General features: G+C 34.4%; 2 protein-coding genes across 2 annotated transcripts; one reads left to right on the top strand and one right to left on the bottom strand.

Moving 5' to 3' along the window:
- The first annotated feature begins 2,886 nt into the window (after positions 1-2,886).
- LOC111366119 (1-aminocyclopropane-1-carboxylate oxidase 1-like) lies at positions 2,887-4,585 on the top strand. Its single transcript, XM_022986786.1, has 3 exons — positions 2,887-3,077; positions 3,237-3,457; positions 3,685-4,585. The coding sequence occupies exons 1-3, from the start codon at positions 2,976-2,978 to the stop codon at positions 4,262-4,264; spliced, it is 903 nt and encodes a 300-aa protein (XP_022842554.1). The 5' UTR covers positions 2,887-2,975; the 3' UTR covers positions 4,265-4,585.
- A 3,948-nt stretch (positions 4,586-8,533) lies between these two features.
- On the bottom strand, positions 8,534-12,451 carry LOC111366118 (transmembrane protein 258). Its single transcript, XM_022986785.1, has 4 exons — positions 12,312-12,451; positions 12,087-12,187; positions 8,838-8,916; positions 8,534-8,741 (listed from the first exon to the last, which is right to left on the bottom strand). The coding sequence occupies exons 1-4, from the start codon at positions 12,312-12,314 to the stop codon at positions 8,694-8,696; spliced, it is 231 nt and encodes a 76-aa protein (XP_022842553.1). The 5' UTR covers positions 12,315-12,451; the 3' UTR covers positions 8,534-8,693.
- Positions 12,452-12,864: the final 413 nt, after the last annotated feature.

The following is a 12,864-nucleotide window of genomic DNA, read 5'->3' as shown; positions in this document are numbered from 1 at the left end:
GGTTTTCAACGGCTTCTAGATTTAGACCAAAATTTTTCCATTCAAAGCATTTGGTAGTTGCGTGGATGATTTTGGGAGATGTAGTGTTGTTGTTGAAACTAAAACTAATCCCATCATTAAGGCATCTGAGTGGAATAAATCTATTTAGGGCTTGTTTGGTTTGCATTTCTGTTTTCTATTTTCAATTTTGAATTCATTTTCTGCTTTTTTATTTTGAGGGATCATTTAAATATTGCAGAAAACGCATTTGGTTTAAAAAGTTTACAAATAATTTAATGATATTTTTTCAATTAATTTGATCATTTAGTAAAACATATCAATTTTATGCTAATATATGATCAAAAAATATATAGGGCATGTTTGAGCCACATTATTTCAAAAAATGCATTCTTAAACAGTGATTTAACATCATTTCAATCACACATTCTCCAATAAAATAATATTATATTCAAATCAAAAACTTTTCCTTATTTTTTAATCACGCATTTCCCATCAATACACTATTCAAGAATGCATTATTATCAAAATAATGTGACTCAAACACCCCCATATTAAATTTGGTTAAATAAAAGGAATCATTGAAAAATTGAGAGAGGGCACAAGATAGATGGATTTTCTACTAAGGTTCTTGGAGGAGTTTGGGATGAGAGACCGAGAAATGAGCATTTGTATTTGGATAGATTTTTTGTGATTTTATTAATTATTTCAATTTGAGAAATTTTTAAGTTCATTTTCCTTATTTTAAGTTTTTTGAAACGCCCAAAACATCAAAAAAGTCATTTTAAGTTTTATGTTATAAAATTTTCCTTATTTTCGAAAACACATTTTTGAAAATAAAATACTAAACACGTTTTAGTGTTTTAGAAAATTAAAAATGACCTCAAAACGGCAAATCAAACACACTTTAACCTTTTCCGCAATTTTCTTACCTCTTAATGGATTTGGTCTAAAAAGCAAATTTTTTTCAAATATTTTTAAATCAAAAGCAAAAATTCTAGTTACTTCTGTCATTTCGAACTACAGATGAGATAAAAAATGAATTACCATCATTCCAACCATGAACGCCTAAATCAAAGGAAAAAAAAAAGGTTAATTTATTGACTAATTTATTTTCTAAGATAACAAGATCCACGCTACTCGATAAAATGACCAAGTTGGATTTTAGCAACATTGGTAGACCTCTAGTGATTTATGTTGAAAGAAGACTATTCATTCTCCAATGAATTTTACAAATAATCACAACCTAAACTCAAGCTACTGTAATGATTTAGATCTATTAAAACCTTTCAGAATCAAGTTAATTGTTTCAATGGTCACTGAATTAAGGTTCATGTCTTTGATTGGCCATTGAACTTTAAAATGTCGAGTTTTGGTCACTGAACTTAAGTCAATATTTTCGATTGCTCACTAGACTTAGATCCATGTCTTTGATTGCTCACTGAAATTTAAAATATCGAGTTTTGGTCACTAAACTTTGAAATATGATGTACGTTACTTACTAGCGTAACTGTTGAACTTTAAAAAATATTGAATTTACAATTAATAATGTATAACATTTTTCAAAGTTCAGTGAGTAAAGTACTACATTTTCAAAGTTTAGTGGCCAAAACTCGATATTTTAAATTTCAATGAGTAATCGAAGACATGGACCAAAATTTAGTGACCAAAATTTGACATTTTTTAAAGTTCAGTGGTCAAAACTCGACATTTTAAACTTTAGTGGCCAATCAAAGACGCAGACCTTAGTTCAGTAACCAAAACTCGACATTTTAAAGTTCAATGGTCAATCAAAGACAGTGACCTAAGTTCAGTGACCATTGGAACAATTAACTCTTCAGAATCCCCATATCTAAATCCAAACACATACCAGCAGAGATTTTAATAGTTCTAAACCATTAGATTAGCCTACTTTATGAATTTACATAAAAGGTTTCCTTTTGAAAATCCTATATGATGAAAAATTCATTTTCTAGGCCTATACTATCCTATAAAGGCACAACTTTATTTCCCAAAAGACTAAAGGAATAAAAAAAGCGTGCCCCTAAAAAGCATAAGCTGACCATGTAGTGCATATAGGCATTGACAAATTTTGAGAGCAAAGATACATTTCAATGATTGATAAATATATTGTTGTACCAAATGATCCAAAAAACACTGACTAGGACTCCTAGTTTGAAAATCTTAATCAAATCAAATACAATAGGCCACCCAAGGATAAACAGCCCATTGGAAGAGCCATGGGTTCCTTGACAACTACCCTTCACCCCACCCCCACCCTACCCGCCACTCCATGCTCTTTCAAGGCAACCTCATCCAGTGACATACTGCCCCTGGTTTTAAAAAACCAAGAACTGAAATGCAATGGACAGCCCAGTTTTGTGTAAAGTTCCCATCACTAAAAACATTATACAAAATCTAGTTGGCATGTAAAGTATAGATTTCAAGAAGGCCTCACATGCCTTGAAAGACTTTATGAGGGATATTCTTCACTAGGATATGCAGAAAAATAAAGGAAGATGATAATAACATATTCATTTTATTTGAATTAAGTCTTCATGATTGAACTCGATTTTTATTAATGATCTAGCATGTGCATAATTTTTATATATAGATAGCAGCAAGACATGAATATAAGATATCTACGAAGAAGTCAAATTGAACAAATTGTTTAAAAGGTTGATATTGTGTCTTCAATACAAAGAGATCTGATACATGGTCAATTAATTGAAAATTACCTAGCTTTTTCCAAAGGACTCAAAATAAATCTTTCTTTCAATGTGGGTCATGGTACACCTGCAGCTATCCCTTCTTCAAAACTAACCGACCTAATTTTATCATTAAAATATTCCATCTCCTCCAGTGTCCAGGCCTATAAATATAATCCATCCACTCAAATAACTTCTACATCCTAACTTGAAGCTGAAAAAGGTTATTATATTTTCTCAGCCAAAAAAAAAGAAAAGAAGAAAAAGGAGATGGAAATCCCTGTGATTGACTTCAGTAAGATTGAGGGTGAGAATAGAGGTGAAGCAATGGCACTTCTTCATGAAGCATGCAAAAACTTTGGCTTTTTCATGGTAATGAAATGTTGTTTAAATATCTCAAAAGTCATTTATAGCATGTTTTGTAAGATAGATTGGACAGTTGACTATACTATCTAATTCTATCTAGTAGTATCTACCAAACATACCACATTCTAAAATAAGCGTTCTTCATATCATGATATGTAACTGCAGATTGAGAACCATGGAATTGATAAAGACCTTATGGAGAAAGTGAAGCATTTGGTGAATCTGCATTATGAAGAGAACATGCAAGGCGAATTTTTTGACTCAGAGACAGCAAAGAGTTTGGCAAACAATGAGTATATCAGCGGCAAAGACTGGGAAACCACCTTCTTCGTTTGGCATCGTCCAAATTCCAACATCAATGAGCTTACCCTGTCAAAAGATCTTAGGTAAGTTATAACTTATAAAAATCCTTGATGGTCGTTCAGTAAGATAAAATATACGGCACTAGACACCATTGAGGAAAATAAAAAACTAGCAGCTAAAATCTCGTTCATTATATTATTTAATCACGTCCAATACTGCACACCAAGCATGCAAATACAAAATCTTAAAATGATGATATAGATAACCAACCATTTAACTCATTTGGATTAATAATGAAACATATATGCAGCAAAACGATGGACGCATACATTGATCAACTGATTAAGCTTGCGGAAAAGCTTTCCGAGCTCATGTGTGAGAATCTGGGTATACAAAGGAATTCCATAATGGAAGGATTTGCTGGAGGCAGCGCTCCTTCCGTGGGGACAAAAGTGGCAATATATCCCGAATGCCCTCGCCCTGAACTCATCAGAGGACTCCGAGAGCATACAGATGCTGGTGGGATTATTCTCCTGCTGCAAGATGATAAAGTCCCTGGCCTTGAATTTTTCAAAGACGGAAAATGGGTGAAAATTCCGCCTTCAATAAACAACAGACTTTTCGTAAATACAGGTGATCAACTGGAAATTTTAAGTAATGGAGCTTACAAGAGTGCTTTGCACCGAGTCTTGGCTATGAAGGATGGAAGCAGACTCTCCATCGCCACCTTCTACAACCCTGCTGGTGATGCAATCATTTCTCCATCTCCACAGCTATTGTTACCCAATCATTTCCGCTTCCAAGATTACCTAGACCTTTATACCAAAACTAAATTCGAAGAAAAGGGTCTCAGGTTTGAGTCCATGAAGAGCATGGCAAATGGACACTAAGAACATGTTCAGTACACGGCATTGGACACAACTAGACGGTAAAACGGACAAGATTTCAGCTTTTTCTCTTCCTTTATACTGTCTTGTATTATCCAATGACCTTACTAAACATGCAATAAGTGTTCCTGCAAGAGAGTCATAATTCTTAAATCCGTTATGCGTAACAGTGAAGTAATGTGTCCTATAATTTCCTTCCTTATTTGTCAGTCTTTTTTTTCCCTTTACTTTGTCAAAGTTTAAGAGAACCTGCTGTAGACTGCTTCCTTAACTTTTCTTTCATAGGTAATATATAAACTACAATGTTAAAAAATTTCATTTCCATTATATTGTATTAACGAGGCCAAGTACTCAGCCATCGAAGGCAAAATATGTTCTCAAAATGCATTATCATAGATATGCTGATCAGACTGTAAACATAAATGAAAATTCTCACTAATATGCTTAAGGTTTCAACCAACTTTAGCATCCCCAAGACTAAAATTCATTCTTAAGAATAGCAACACCAGCATACATAAGATAATATGAAGCAAAAATATTATGCATCGACTCCGACAAATGTCTGACACGACATGTGTCAAATATGTCGCATGTGATTTTTTAAAAACGTACTGACATAATACATCGTCGACATGTAGATTAAATTTTTAAAATTCTTCGTTTATATAGTATAAATTTAGTTTTATAATTTTAATCCATTTTTCTTATTGAAATATTTTAACTATGAGTACATATTTGATATTTACTAATCAATCAAGAAATTAAAACAATTCGTTTTGAAAATTAAGTATTACAAATTATCTAGTTGCTTCAAACTTTCCAATAAACCTAACGGAACGGAATGCAGCAAAAAGACTTGCATTCTCGAAGATCTCCAAATTTAATAAGAATGTGGCTAAGATAAGGCCATAAGAAGGATGAAAGTTTCCTTCTCATCTTGATGTCCATCTGATGCTCCTGCAGCTATTATAAACCATTTCTTGTGCTGTAAAGTATGGCCTTTTTTGCCTCTCCTCTTTTTGATGCCCTTTTATCTTCATTGCTGGTATTTCAAACTTAAGAGTCGTCCCGACTGTGGCAGCTGTGGCGATAGCCATGGCTCGTCTCAACTTTCTTTGACTAGTCCCACAGGCATTGCATAGTGACTGTAAACAAAGAAATGAAAAAGAAAAAATGACAAAATTAATCAGTCTTAAGTAACATTTGATCCGAAAATTAATCCGAAATTTAAATAAGTACACTGGGGCCTTTCGGACCACTTCCCCAAAGAGGGGTCTTAGTTGTGTTCCAATCAGCACAAACCCTAGTTGTGTTATCAACGTTGTTGTTGCTGCTGTTGTATGAGGAAGTTTTTCTGCTAAAATCAGTTTTCGAAGAAGAGGAATATTGTTCTTCCGATCTTCTAACTTCTTCACACGACTACTAGATATTTTCAGACTCTTGTGATGCGAGTATTTGGAATCCTCCATCAACCTTGTCTGCGAAGACATTCATTTGACTGGATTATTCTCCGATAGGCTTTCGCCCTGATCTTGATCTCTCTTCCTCAGCAGAGATAGTTCGAGTCCATCTTCATCAATTTTCATTATCATCAGAATATATAATTAATTAAACCAACAAAAATCTTCACAAAAACTGTATCAAAACACACTATATATGAAGTACATCTAGATGCTGCTGCTGCTGCTGCTGCTGCTGCTGCTGTTATATTAGACTATGGGATTCATCGACGAAAATATAACATGAGAATGACGATGTTGCATCGATTTGATTTTCATTTTGATCAAGCGGTAAAGGAAAAGGCAGGGAATTTAGGTTCATTCTTAATTATGATCCAAAGCAAGATTAAGAAGAGATAGTGAAGAGTTGTAAATTTGTTTTAAATTTAAGGAAATGCCTGTAGGCTGCAGAAAGGGCCTAGGCATTCATGTGAATTCATGGCAACCAAAAGAGACAAACCAAAAGGAAGGAGAAGAATGCTAGCTACCACACAAGATCATATGATAGTACCTTATCTCTGAATATATAATCCTTATTCAAACTAATGATAAGTACTCTCTATGTCCCACCTTGCTTGAATATGAAAAAATAATCAACGCATAAGGGATTTGGGCTACGATCTCTGAACAAGATTAACAAGCCTCTTACGGTATCTTTGGCATGTTAATTAGATTGGACATTACTGAACAAGACGAAAGACGGTCAATAAACATCTCCCTTGTCATTCTTCTTTAATTTTATGAAGAAAAGTCGCAAGAAGTTATATCCTCGAGGCATAAGCCAATGCAGGTATTGGGAAGCAAATTTTCTACCTCATAATTCCATAGAAATTGGCATTCTATATATAGTTTTTGCCATTGCAGCAAATGGTTATTGTGTTATCAAAGCTATATTGTAGAATTTTGAAGATGTGAAGAAATGTATACTTGCATGCCAGCCTTAGTGTTGCCAAAAGGCATTGAATTGGCTCTGCAGGCGAAGGACTGGAACAGCTTTCCGTGCACCTGTGCTATGTTACTTTACTCACAGCTTCATTCATATTATAGTTTCTAAACTTTCAGACCAACAAAATAAATCTTTTTCTAAATAAATTTTTTGTTCCTTAAATTGATAAGAACTATCTTTTCTTCACTACTTATCCCAACCCAGTCGAGGCCAGCCCCTAGTCCCCGTCCCCCCGGGATTTCTTCGTCCTTCCCATACTGATATAAAGATACATTGAATAAGGAGGTCCCTTCCCCCTCCCATCTTTTTCCCCGTCTTCTTTTTGTGTTCTGTTGTGTTGATTTGGCAACATCTGGAAAAGACCATGGAGGTCAATACATTTGATTGGAATCCCTTTCACTTATTGTGGTCGAATTAATGTAAAAAAGAACCTTTGAGTTTGTTTTTCATTTTCTAGAATAGTGGGTAAATTCAGTATTGACAAATGATTGTAGTTTCCTCTTTTAAATTAGTATTTTATTTCCTTTGCGATTGAGATTTAGACCATTCTCATTCATCAAATTGTAAATTTAAAGTCGAAAATACAAGTGACTTGATTACAAATGATTTTGAAAACTCTACCATATAAAGTAAGATTTTTTGAACTCGAAATTTAAATATTTACAAGTAATATTATTATTCAAAGCATTTTATTGACATCACCATTTGTATGAGCACATCTCAAATGGTGGTGTAAAATTGAGTATAAAATGATACTTTAAAATCACTTTTGCATCCTCATTTACATTTCAATAGATCTAAATTCAAAATTTGCTCCAATGAGAATATCCTAAAAATTGTGTACAAGTGAATCCATAGCTTTTTGTCTCTTATGGATCCCACATGTAAATCTAAAAAAATATATTTAAATTTATATCTTTTTTTATATTTACTGTCAAAAAATCTTGCATCTCCCCTAGAGAGATTTCCGAATATTTTGAAAATCTAAATCACAATTTAGAACTAATTTAGAGAACAATCGGAGATGGTCTATGTAGGCTGTCGAAATCAATCAAACCTTTCAAAAGCCATGAAATTGTTCTGTTTATTGCTAAAAGTTAATACCTCATGAGGAAAATTATAATAAATCGTCGTAAGACATAAATATATATGCCATAACAAGATTGACTCCGTATGCAGCATTGGGGTCACTCGTGTGCATGTCTTGGCTGGAGGCACAGAGAGACACTCAAAACATAATATCAGATTTATAAGGTCTATCCAAAGCCAAATTGCTTTCATAGCTGCTTCATAAACTGAGGGATCGTAGCCTTTGTTCAATGTCAAAATGAGGCTATTTCTTTTATGTTCACGTTGAGTCGAGTCATCTATAAATTCACCACTTAAGGACATACCTATCATCTCCGAACCAACATCCATGATGGCAGAGAAAACCATACTTATTACACGCCCTAAAGTTTGGACCTTATTATTATTATTATTATTTTTACTTTATAAAATTGGTTTAAGAAGAAAAACTAACCACCCCACCCCCAAAACCTCATGTATATGGTTCATATTCATGGAGTTAAATATCTATGATAAGAATAGAAGTGCTAGACGGGTTGAGTCACTCGAGCTCAAGAATGTCAGCAGGCCTTTAAAACAGGTGTGACGAGTACATATCTGATATAATTTTTCTCTCAAGTGTCGAACTTTCACATCCACAGTATATTAACTGTTTAGAGCTTGGACAATGCATTGATTCGACTAAGAATAATAATAAACTTAGAAATCACAAGTTTTTGCAAATAAACAAAGGTAGATTCCTCCAAGCAACCAAATTAATATCAGAATGAGAATAAGCGAAGTAAAATGCATTTATAGATGTAGCTCTCAAACTTGAAACCAAGTTATAGCTCTAACTCACAGTTTCAAAAAAGCAATCCGTCATGTTAATTAATTTGCAGAACAAAACCTCATCCTATTTAATAGGGAAAAAGAAAAATCAAACATAGATGCCAGAAGAAAGTAGCAAGAACAAGGATCCAAAACCCTGTCAATTGAAACAAAAGTTCGGCATTATCAACAAATAGATTGAAATGGGAAAATTTTCATTTGGTGTGAACAAGTATAGACGACGTTGACATACCAAGAAGACAGATGCCACCACCGCTGTAGTGAGCTCCTTCACGAGACTGCGATTCTTCCTGGAGGAAGTAGCTTCATAGCTGCACAGCCAACAAAAAAACAGCTAAATTGACAAAATGAGAAATGAAGACATACACCCTCTCCTACAAGTTCCGGTCGAACTTTCTGTAAGCACCTTCCCTCTGAGCTTATCTTATTTGCGTCATCTTTTTTTATCCAAAGACTCCTTGATACCACGACAGGCCGAAAATTCCATAGAAATATCATTGTATTTCATTGTAAAATCTGTCAGCCTTAAGTGGTCATTTATTTAGCTACTTGTAAAGCAAAAGGGTGAAGTTGTTGTTGAGTCACTAGTAAGTGTTCAGTGATTGATATGCATCAATTAATTTTGCTGCAGATCTAAAGTTGAAAATCTTTGTCTAACACAAATAGAAGAGGATGATGTTGTCAGTAGAAAATCGTCTTCTGACCAAGATAAGAGAAATTTGCTGTAGCTGCCAACAGTGTAGAGATGCAGGAATTAGTGGTTCAGGATCATATTCTAGTGGACAGATGTATTGATCAAACCAGTAAAAATTGATAGCCAAACATTCTTCTCCCTTCATATCTGGTTAGATAAGCTTTAACATTGATATTCATTCTAAATGAATTAAACTAATTGTGATCCCAGGAACATACTATTGCTTATTTAAACTGTTATTGAGATCTCCTCAAGAGTTGTTAAACTCAAATATAAAGTCGATCTAAACCGCGTGAAATATTCTTTAACAATCAAAATAGAAATATTCTTGCATTCACATTTCAACTTAACCTTCAATCATTCAATCATTATTATCTTCTACTATCATTCATTCTCTAATGCAGAATTTGTTTAAACTATTCATACTTTGATTTATCCCATATATTTTTGCAGCATACTCAGTTGTATTTGCTCAAAATGCTCTTAAAAATTATTGTGTTACAATATATTCACTCCCTTCTAGATACCCTGTGGGATCAAATAAGCTTCTAAGTGAGGCACCATCTTCCAAGGACTGCTAGATAACACTTAACCTCATTCGCATATGGAGAAGTACAATTGCATGCTAAGTCCCTACTTAAATTCTCACACTTAATATTCGTCCATGAGATGGGGAAAGCAAGAGTGGACTCCAGCCAAATTCTACTATGCATTATTCCTAAGTCCCAAGTATGATTTTAGGATCATATGTCAAGAATTAGACCATGATTCAACTCATAGCTTACCAAACGATAAAATTTGTTGGCTTGCTATTGCCAATTAGGGGATAAAATTAAATCAACCAGTATATGTTTGTGGATGTGAAACTCAAGCAAGTGAATATGAAAACCCACTAGAATTTAACCCACCAACCAGGCTTGCCACTTATTTCATCGTCTACTACGAAAATGCACTCTCCAACAAGAGAAATCCAAAGGACCCAAAAGAGAACTCAACAACCAATACAAAACCACGATTTTCTTTCTCCCTGTCGTCCAGCAGCACCAGTACCTCCCAAATTGCAAATAGACATCTACTTATTTACTTGACTTAACTAGTCCCAGTCTACCATTATTCCCCTATGAGCCCAGGCAAGCTAAGAACAACCAGAAACCTGGGTTGCCAACTTAATCAAAAACTGAACAAGCAGAGGCAAACATGTCTCACCAGCACCACTGCAAGAAATGTCTCAAAACAAAAATTGATACATATTAAACCAGTTAATGTTTAATATTTGAATCTTTTCCAACATTGTAAATGTAATCGAACACAAATTTTTGCACGACAATTAGTTATGAACCAAAAACTTAGCATAATCTTGGTAAATACAATAATACCCCCTTAATTTTAAAAATAAAACACATTCCACCCTAGTATCAAATTTCATTCTTTCATATCATTTTCCTGTGTCTTGACATCTTTAAAGGACAAAAATGTCCACGAGATAGACGTAGGCAAAAGAAGATGCTAAGATGGATGTACAGCCATATTATAATGGAAAAGGTAAGATGTGAGGACGTGCATTAACAAAGTGGCAGAAATGAGGATAAATTAAGACAATGACGAATTGGATGGTTTGGTCATGTTTTGCTAGACAGAAGAAGCTGACGCATTTACAAGAGAAATGAGAATATTAGAGGAGAGTGAATGATAAACCAAAATGCATGTGGCCTCTATAATTACGAAATATTCTGTTTTATACAACCCATTCATAGACCATAACTGTAATGTTGCATCAAAAAGAGTGCAGAAAATGTTCCCTGCAACCACTATTGGTCAAAAACATTTTTGTGCTTGTGTCTTAATCACGATCCTTCATCACATAATCTTACAGCTGCTACCCAGCAACAACTTACTGGAAAATCCAGCACTCATTATACCCTTTAGGATCAAAGGCCAATATCATTACACTCTGAAAAACCCTACTTCACCATCAAGATTCCAATGGACCACCAAATTTCACACTTGAAGCTTTAAAGAATTATGTTTGAAGATTTAAAGAATTATGTGTGCTCCCTAACTAATTTATGACTAGGTACTATATTACCTTTAGGGAAATTACATGTTATGTAATTAAAAAATACCAGGTTTACTATATACTCTACCAAACAAGGAGTGCCGAACATGAGTAAGAATATACTTGACCATGAAAATCAGGAACACTGTCAACAGGGGCGGACCCATTAAGGGTCCAGTGGGGGCAATTCATATTGAAAAAAATGCCCACATAATTTTAGCCCATATTTTTCAACCCAAACCCAATTATTTTGATATCTAATTTTGTCTCGCACACGCTGAACCATAATCCTGGGTCACCCTGACAATCAACCTAACGACCCACTGCCTAAGCAAATAGGATATAGGAAAAATTGTAAAAAATTCAGATACAGAGTTAAATAAATTGCATTAATACATGAAAGACAGCAATCACATAGAGTAACTGTGGTTAACAGGGCACAAATGATGGTCTTCTGCATCATTAGATAAAAAAAGATCCATAGTTTGGCTCTCCTATATGTTTTAGATGAAAACTTCAAAAATAATCGTTCTACAAGTTTTCAAATGAAAAAAACATGTTTATAGTATGAAGAAATCTTGTGAATCCACAACTAGTTATCCCAGAAAATGAATATGATCTAAACAGATTTTTGACGAGAAATGACATCAAAAACCACACGAGGAAATGAATACACAAATTCAAATTCAAGCAAATCACGTATGGGAAAAAATATAGAAACGATCGCTTACATGAAGAAAGAAGCAGTGACAACGAGACCTATAGCGAGCATGAAAACAGCAAGGGTTGGGTACCATGCGTCTGGTACAGGGCTAGAGATCGATTTCGTCGTCTGAGAATTATTTTTCAGACAAATCAAATGCACAAAAAATAGCAAATAATAATAATAATAATAATAATAATAACGGAATTAAAATTTGTGCAAAAATGTAAAAGAGCCACGGATTTGGTGATACCATTTCGAAATATACAAGTGCTGATGAGCAGATCCTCCTTGGGCAGCTCCCCCTTTTTTTTCTTATTCTTTTTCTTTCACTCCGTAGACCAGAAGATTTTCAACCCTTGTGCACAGGAGTGGAGTGGATTCAGTGTGCTTGGGCACGTGGAAATATTGTGGACTCAAGTTGATATTTGACTAAACTTCAAAAACCCGATTGACCCGGTTCGTCAAAATATGGCAGGTTTGGCTAGGTTTTCCAAAATGGGCTTTGCCATTCAAACAGGGCCCAATGATAAGCAACACCTCGGCCCTTCAAATCAAGGCACCTCGGCCCCTGTTTAAAGGCTTGTCATTTGACCCTGTCACTATAGCAGGGTTGTTCCAAAATATATGGTTCCATTTTGTTTTATTTTGTCACTCACAATCTCTATCTTTTTTTTTTTAAGAAATACTTTTATCAAATTGTTACCTTGACAACGGTTAAACAAGAGAAAAAATGAATTGCACAAACACAGTCAGCGTGGCTTACAAAACAAGTTGTCGATAATTTGAAACTAAGCCATCGAACA

This window comes from Olea europaea, chromosome 17 (genome assembly GCF_002742605.1).
Source record: "Olea europaea var. sylvestris chromosome 17, O_europaea_v1, whole genome shotgun sequence".
Lineage (NCBI taxonomy): Eukaryota > Viridiplantae > Streptophyta > Magnoliopsida > Lamiales > Oleaceae > Olea > Olea europaea.
This window is presented reverse-complemented; position numbering and strand designations above follow the sequence as displayed.